The sequence below is a fragment of the Phyllobates terribilis genome, unplaced genomic scaffold (assembly GCF_046119375.1).
Source record: "Phyllobates terribilis strain yellow unplaced genomic scaffold, ASM4611937v1 Scaffold_7__3_contigs__length_470593459, whole genome shotgun sequence".
Taxonomy (NCBI): Eukaryota; Metazoa; Chordata; class Amphibia; order Anura; family Dendrobatidae; genus Phyllobates; species Phyllobates terribilis.
In genome coordinates, this window is record NW_027362767.1 from 323,456,798 (window position 1) to 323,465,242 (window position 8,445).

An 8,445-nucleotide genomic window follows, 5' to 3' on the forward strand; every position below is an offset into this window, starting at 1 on the left:
TGACTATTGTCTAGATCTTCTGCATGTTCACATAGAAACACTAAAGCCACGGCCCCACTAGCAGTATTTGGTCAGTATTTTTTCTCAGGAGTGGGTGATAAATGCAGAATTGGTGACTTGTTTCTATTATACCTTTTCTCTGATTGTTCCTCACCTGGTTTTGTCTCCCACTCCTGAGAAAAAAATACTGACCAGATACTGATAGTGGGGCCGTGACCTAAAACCCCCGATACAGACTATTGACTGGTTCAGCCAACAGTAATGTATATGGGAGACCGGGACAACTTATTGTCTGATTTTGAACTGCAGATCGCATGGTCTCCTGAAGACAAGCTGTAGCTAGACATGCCGGCCAATGGCACTCTCTGAGAACAGAGGAGTGCACAGCCAAACAAGTGCTTCTGTGTAAAAGCTGGCTCGCGTCTTCTTAATCTGCGTATGCACCACCTTCGACAGCCATTTTCCCAAAGTCCACCGCAGGGAAATCTACAGGAAATCTACAGGAAAGGGGACACTGCTCACCGGCACCGACATCTGCTGGAAAGACCAAGAACCACAGCATCGCCCCGCTCCTGCAGCAGCAGCCCTGCCTCCTATGACCCCACACCGCCACCGCAGCTGCAAAAACGCATTAAAAACGCATCGTGGGCACACAGCCTAATAGAAACAAGTCACCAATTCTGCATTTATCACCACTCCTGGTTTTGTCTCCCACTCCTGAGAATAAATACTAACCGAATACTGATAGTGGGACCATGGCCTAAGAGGATAAAACAGAACGTGTAATTACAAACAACTATATGTGCAGGTTATACTGAGCCATACAGAGTCTAGCACATGAACCATGACACAATTGTTAATCTTTGTCACCAACTTTGGATACAGGTACTGTGTCAATGTACGACACATTACATACTAAAAGCAGCAATATCTTCTGATACTGTTTAACGGGGTACTCCGGGGAGATAAAAAAGAATGTTGTAGTCTCCCTGCCCTCAAACTATAAAGAGGAGATGCCCAGTGCACTTTTATTATCTTTAGAACTCTTGTAATTCTGTGTGACAGCAGCTGCTCCTCACTGCTCCCCGCTCCAGTCTGGGACCTTACATCACACAGAAGTGTGAGTAACAACCAGTCTGAAAAGAGGGGTCGTGGCCACACCTCTGTCCTATGCAGCCAAACAACTATCATCAGAAGCATGGCTGATAGTAACAGCATAGAGCTGCACAATGCTGTAACATCCCAGACAGGAGGTGTGAGCAGTGAGGAGCAGCTCCTGTCACACCAGCTCCCTGATAATGTCTCCCTGTCTGCAGTCTGAGGTGATGGGGTGTGGAGGGGGCCAGGGACAGTACAACAATTTGTTATCTCCCCGGAGTACCCCTTTAAGACCACCCGGCAGATGTCCATGATTTTTCACATATGCAAAAAGATGGTATGAGTGTAAGTTTTTACCATTAGTGATTTTTATATTCCTATCCACTACAATGTTAACATCTGAATGAGAATGTTCTTCTTCAAATGGGGAAATCCTTTACAAGGAGAGTTCATGCTGCCAGGACAATCATCATCCACTTTTCATGCAGCATGTATTTGGGAGCCCGTTATATATATCAACTGCTCAGCTTGAGTGCAGTCAGTTGCCTCAGAGCTAAAAACAGTTTGTTTGAAAGGAGCAGCACAGGCACAACAGTTACTACACTCCATGATACATTTAGGGGTGAAGTCTCCTATATCACTGTATAGTTAGTCTAAAATACATTTTTGGGTCTATACTAAAGACAACCAAATAATGGGGAGGAATAACCCAAAAGGAGAGTATTTAGGAGGAAAGTAAAGTAGTAAGGCCAAAGGGTGCATAATCAGGAAATGACAGGGGCGGAGAAGTACTCAGATATGAATAATCCAGAAGATTGACACAAAGCAGCCAGAATTTTGGAAAGGGTCTATTAAGGATGGCATTTGTTTTTTTGCAGGTCATTATACAGGTTACTTCTGACAGTCCTATCCATTGTGTTTGTCTTTGGGTTGTTTTTTTTTTAACTCCATTTTTTAGCTCTATTTTAGCGGATGGGCACCATGTCAGAAATCTTCCTGCCAAGGCCAATTTTCTTGAATTTGCACTTAAGTTATGGCTCTTGGAAGAAGGGCATTTAAACACTAATTTTGTCATCAAAGCCATATGAGGGCATGTGTTTTTTTGGGGTACAAGTCAATTTAAAGGGAATGTGTCACCCCCTTGGGTGATATCAGACCTCTACTATGGGCATACAGGTGATAGAAAAGTAAATCTATACTTACCTGTATGGCCCATAGTAGAGGTCTGATTGCAGAGAAATCTGGTTTTATAAAGTCTGCTTTCCAGAGGCTTGGTGCCCGGGAAGCAAACCCCTCCTATCTGCTTATTATTCCCCTAAATCGCCTCCGCTGTGCTAAATTACCATATTCCCCCCTCCCCTGCACATCACAGGGCCCTGTGGCAGGCCCTGTTCTGCCTCCCCTCCCGCGCAAATCACCGCTCCCATGGAGCGCACGCTTTGTTTCCCTCCGCCCCCGTTTGACTGCGTACTGCCAGCGAAGCAGAAGTCTGTGACTCACTGTCGCTTGCGCAATACAAGGCTGCAGCGCAGTACGCAGACAAAGGGGGCCGGAGGGAAACAAAGCGCGGCACTCTGCGCATGCGCGGGGAGGGGGGGGGGGGGGCAGAGCAGGGCACGTCACAAGGCCCTGTGACGTGCAGGGGGGAATATGGTAATTTAAACACAGAAGTGGCGATTTAGGGGAATAGTAAGCAGATCGGGGGACAGCAAGCAAACCCCTCCGGACGCCAAGCTTCTGGAAAGCAGACTTTATAAAACCAGATTTCTCTGCAATCAGACCTCTACTATGGGCCATACAGGTAAGTATAGATTTACTTTTCTATCACCTGTATGGCCATAGTAGAGGTCTGATATCGTCCAGGGGAGTGACACATTCCCTTTACCATATAATCCAGTGAAAAAAGATAAGAAATTTTTTTTTTTCATAAGTGGGGTGAAAAAAAAAAAAAAAAAAAAAAAGTCTGTCATTGTTTGTTGAGCTTTGGTTTGACAATGTCTAATAATGGTAAAGTGACCAGACAACATTCTTCAGGTCAGATTACTGTGATATCAATATTGTACAACTTACTTCAGCAGAAAAAAAAACCAAAACAAATTAAATTTGTAAAAAAAATAAAATAAAAAAAAGATACAAGTACAGTTTCTGTCACCATTATGCGAGACCTATCATTTTATTGTACCATCAATGGACCTGTGCGAGGGCTTCTTTTTGTGCCGGGAGCTGTAGTTTTGATGGATAACATTATGGGGTACCTTTTTTTCTTGCCCCCCCCTCCCAAAAGGTAAAATGATGATTAAAAAAAACAAGAAATTGGCAGTTTGATTTCTTTCCTCTTTATGACATTTACCTTCGGGGATCATTAATTTTTTATTTTCATAGATCAGACTTTCACAGATATGGAGAAGCTGAACACATTTTTGGTTTTTATTTCAAAAAGAGTGGAGATTTAAACAATTATAAAAAACATACATACAGTACAGACCAAAAGTTTGGACACACCGTCTCATTTAAAGATTTTTCTGTATTTTCATGACAATGAAAATTGTACATTCACACTGAAGGCATCAAAACTATGAATTAACACATGTGGAATTATATAGTTAACAAAAAAGTGTGAAACAACTGAAAATATGTCTTATATTCTAGGTTCTTCAAAGTAGCCACCTTTTGCTTTGATGACTGCTTTGCACACTCTTGGCATTCTCTTGATGAGCTTCAAGAGGTAGTCACCGGAAATGGTTTTCACTTCACAGGTGTGCCCTGTCAGGTTTAACAAGAGGGATTTCTTGCCTTGTAAATGGGGTTGGGACCATCAGTTGTGTTGTGCAGAAGTCAGGTGGATACACAGCTGATAGTCCTACTGAATAGACTGTTAGAATTTGTATTATGGCAAGAAAAAAGCAGCTAAGCAAAGAAAAACGAGTGGCCATCATTACTTTAAGAAATGAAGGTCAGTCAAACCGAAAAATTGGGCTAACTTTGAATGTGTCCCCAAGTGCAGTTGCAAAAACCATCAAGCGCTACAAAGAAACTGGCTCACATGAGGACCGCCCCAGGAAAGGAAGACCAAGTGTCACCTCTGCTTCTGAGGCCAAATTTATCCGAGTTACCAGCCTCAGAAATTGCTGGTTAACGGCAGCTCAGATTAGAGACCAGGTCAATGCCACACAGAGTTCTAGCAGCAGACACATCTCTTCAACCACTGTTAAGAGGAGACTTCGTGCAGCAGGCCTTCGTGGTAAAACAGCTGCTAGGAAACCACTGCTAAGGACAGGCAACAAGCAGAAGAGACTTGTTTGGGCTAAAGAACACAAGAAATGGACATTAGACCAGTGGAAATCTGTGCTTTGGTCTGATGAGTCCAAATTTGAGATCTCTGGTTCCAACCACCGTGTCTTTGTGGGACACAGAAAAAGTGAACGGCTGGACTCTACATGCCTGGTTCCCACCGTGAAACATGGAGGAGGTGTGATGGTGTGGGGTGCTTTGCTGGTGACACTGTTGGAGATTTATTCAAAATTGAAGGCATATTGAACCAGCATTGCTACCACAGCATCTTGCAGCGGCATGCTATTCCATCCGGTTTGCGTTTAGTTGGACCATCATTTATTTTTCAACAGGACAATGAACCCAAACACACCTCCAGGCTGTGTAAGGGCTATTTGACCAAGAGGAAGAGTGGTGGGGTGCTATGCCAGATGACCTGGCCTCCACAGTCACCAGACCTGAACCCAAACGAGATGGTTTGGGGAGAGCTGGACCGCAGAGTGAAGGCAAAGGGGCCAACAAGTGCTAAGCATCTCTGGGAACTCCTTCAAGATTGTTGGAAGACCATTTCCGGTGACTACCTCTTGAAGCTCATGAAGAGAATGCCAAGAGTGTGCAAAGCAGTCATCAAAGCAAAAGGTGGCTACTTTGAAGAACCTAGAATATAAGACATATTTTCAGTTGTTTCACACTTTTTTGTTAATTCATAGTTTTGATGCCTTCAGTGTGAATGCACAATTTTCATAGTCATGAAAATACGGAAAAATCTTTAAATGAGAAGGTGTGTCCAAACTTTTGGTCTGTACATACATACCCTAGCTGATGGCGAGAAAGCTTTCAGTAGGCCCCTGGCAGCAACGCAGATCGACAATAGCTTTGAAGGGGGCGATGGACAATGGAGCAGTCATGACAAAAATTTGCATGCCTTTATGGAGTTGTCCACTAAAATTTGTGTGTAAAATTGAAAAAACAAAAAAAAAAAAGCAAAACAAACATGCGTTTGCCTCCCGCACCATTTCAGTGATACCGGTGGTTGTTAAAGGGAATCTGTCGCCCCCGGCACTTATCTGACCTCTAATATGGGCATACAGGTGATAGAAATGTGAATGTATACTTACCTGTATGCCTCATATTAAAGGTCTTTTTATTTCTTCTGGCTTATGATGTGTTCTGGTCCGGGAAGAAATACCACCACCTGTTTTAATTAAAATATTTCCCCCCTCCCCCGCACATCACAGTGTCCTGTGACGTGCAGTCTTTATGGCCAGATCCGACAAGGCACATTTCTTTTTGCAGACTATGTACTGTTGTAGAGCAGGGATCTTGTGCGCAGGCAACGGGAAGTCAGAGTGACTCGCAGGCGCCTGTGCACAAGTTCCCTGCAAAAAGAAATGTGCCTTGCGGAAAAAGGCGAAGTGCGCAGGATCTGACCATAAAGACTTGCACGTCACTGGGCACTGTGACAAGCAGGGGAGGGGGAAAATATTTTAATTAAAAACAGTAGGCGGGATTTCTTCTCGTCCCCCAGACCAGAACACATCATAAGCCAGAGGAAATAAAGACATTTCACAGCAACAAGATCTCTAATATGAGGCATACAGGTAGGTAGAGATATATATATAATTTTCACATTTCTATCACCTGCATGCCCATATTAGAGATCAGAAAAGTGCCAGGGGGTGACAGATTCCCTTTAAAAGGCACATGATGACTGATTAAATCAGCCATCATGTGTCTGGAAAGTTTTGGGCTCGGCAGGGACACTGCATATGATGTACATCATATGTTGCGAAGGGGTTAAATGCTGCTGTCAGACATTAGCAGGTATTTTAAGTGGTAAAACATCAGCTATTAGGAAGTAACTGAACATGTAACACCTCTCCTAATGTGTAACCTACGCAGTTATGACCAGTGTCTGTTGTGTAGTTGTACATGCCAGTGCCTCTACAGTTTTTCCTGAGTGACCGCCTTGAAACTTTATTTCGCGGTCCACATTGCCCACTTGCTTTCGCAGGACGAGTTGTAGTTTTAAATAACAATAATGTACTGAAAATGGGGAAAAAAAAATTCCAAGTGGGTGGATAACCACCAAACATTCCAGCATCACCTGACAATTTTATTCTCTAGGTCAGTACAATTACCACGTGAACCCCCGATACTAAACTGCACAGTTTGTTTTTTTTTGTATTATTCTGATGGGTTCAATGCCACTCTGGACCTAGTATAAAGATTCTGAGGCCATAACTTTCATTTTCCGGTCGCTGTGCGAGGAATGTGAATACTGGGAGATCAGGTTCTCTCTTTACAGAATTTACCACTTTGTTAGATCTGACCTTTATGGACACACAATACTTTATTTTTTTGCTTCTAGTGTAAAACAGTAAGACCCAAAAAGTGGTGGGGAGCCGGCACTGCACGTGGGGAGGAAGCGTACCCGCTCTGTTATTTTAGAACATTTTTGGGGGTCCACCTTCTTGAAAATGGAAAACCCCCCTTTAAATGTCACTGTATGATTGACAGCTGCAGTTACATGGTTAAACAGCTTCTGTCAGAGGTAGGCGCTGCCGGCACGGTACTGTATGGTGCGGCCCCTGAGCCGGCTCCATGGTGGAGATGTATGGCATGGGGTGGGAAGGCGCTGATCCGCTACTCAGACTACCCCTTCTTAGATGCTGTATGCCCCCAGTGTAAAATAAGAAAAACCACCCCCCTCATACTGGCATGACATTGTTATGCCACGTGAGCCCTGTATCCAGTCAGTGGCCACTGATGGGCTGCAGCGCTCACACCCCCCTCAGACTAAACTTACATCCCTGCGAAGTGTGAGCAGACACTGTAGAAGGGTTTATCTGTCATAGGGGACTAAAGCATTTAAGAAACGGTTAGCCAAGTAATGGACAACCCCTTTAAGGTAGAATATGACTAGGGTAGAGCAGAGTACAGTGCTCACCTATTTCCATCAGTCCCATATGTAGTGAGTAATGTGCTCCCAGTGAGGAGGGCACTTGGCTCAGGACCCCGACATTGGGGGACAGATTAGTTATCCTGGGGACAGCTGATAACCCCGTGTAGTAGAACCCCCCCGTGAGCAGCGATGTGGTACAGCCTTACCCGAATATCACCGCGTTCCAGACCATGATGTTGTTCTCGGAGGGCGCACCACTCACTCCGGCGGGGGGATCCTCTTGAAGCCTGTGAGACACACAGCATAAGCTCGGGCACAGACGCCCCCCCTCCAGCCTGTGACCGGCTCCGCCACGTCCGCCTCCTCCCCGGCGGCGCCTCTGCCGGCTCGGTCTCCACAGGGAGACGCCATTTTATAGTCTGCCACTTACCTTTTGAAATCTCTCATAAGGCGCCGTCTCGCCGGAGTTGACATTTGCCGATGTTTCCGGAAATAAATAAAATTAAGGGAAGGGAAAGTAACGTGGACGTATCCGCGGGTTCTGTGAGACCTACGCCCGAAATATCACGGCGATCAACACCGAGAGCGAGAGGCAAGAAGCAAGGCCGGCGGCAGGAGCCTAACCTCTCTTCCGGGAGCTGCCGACCCTGGCGGAGGGATATAGGATTGCACAGCGACAGAAAGAAAAACAAGTCCTGCGCTTAGGCCTCATCCATTATTAACAGGGGTGCTTGGTTATACGTGGCCGGTTTCTGGATATTCTGACAGAGTTCTGACAACTGTGTGTCAACGATGTCAAGTTATAACACTTGTACAATAACGTGAAAAAATAATAGGCTGTCAGTGGGTAGTAAATCGATAACGGAAAGGTAGCGAGCAACACTTACTACCCCATGTTATTTGTGGTACGGTCCATATAGTGTTGTCATCTAAACAGCTGCTCCACCAGCATGACGTCATTCGTCACCGCCCCCGAGAGTGACTGACGTCTTGTCTACAGCGGGGAGTGACGGCTCTCGGTGTCTCACGTGTACACGGGCTTCTGGCTGCTCGTCAGACGTGAGTCTCCTCACAGCTGTGATGTCATTGTTACCGGGCAGCTCACCGGCCACGATCATTAGACGGGAGAATAAAGTTACAGTGAAGGTTTAAAGCACCCAACGTGCCTGACC

At 45.2% G+C, this 8,445-nt stretch overlaps 1 protein-coding gene across 1 annotated transcript in view; it reads right to left on the minus strand.

Annotated features, from left to right (window-relative positions):
• The window catches only part of UBE2A (ubiquitin conjugating enzyme E2 A), a 16,879-nt gene extending 8,911 nt beyond the window's left edge, over window positions 1-7,968 (minus strand). The window contains exons 1-2 of the mRNA XM_073641164.1: window positions 7,704-7,968; window positions 7,480-7,560 (exon numbers count right to left, since the gene is read on the minus strand). Coding sequence (XP_073497265.1) covers window positions 7,480-7,560; window positions 7,704-7,747 — 125 coding nt within the window. The 5' untranslated portion in view covers window positions 7,748-7,968. The remainder of the gene's footprint in view (window positions 1-7,479; window positions 7,561-7,703) is intronic.
• Window positions 7,969-8,445: the final 477 nt, after the last annotated feature.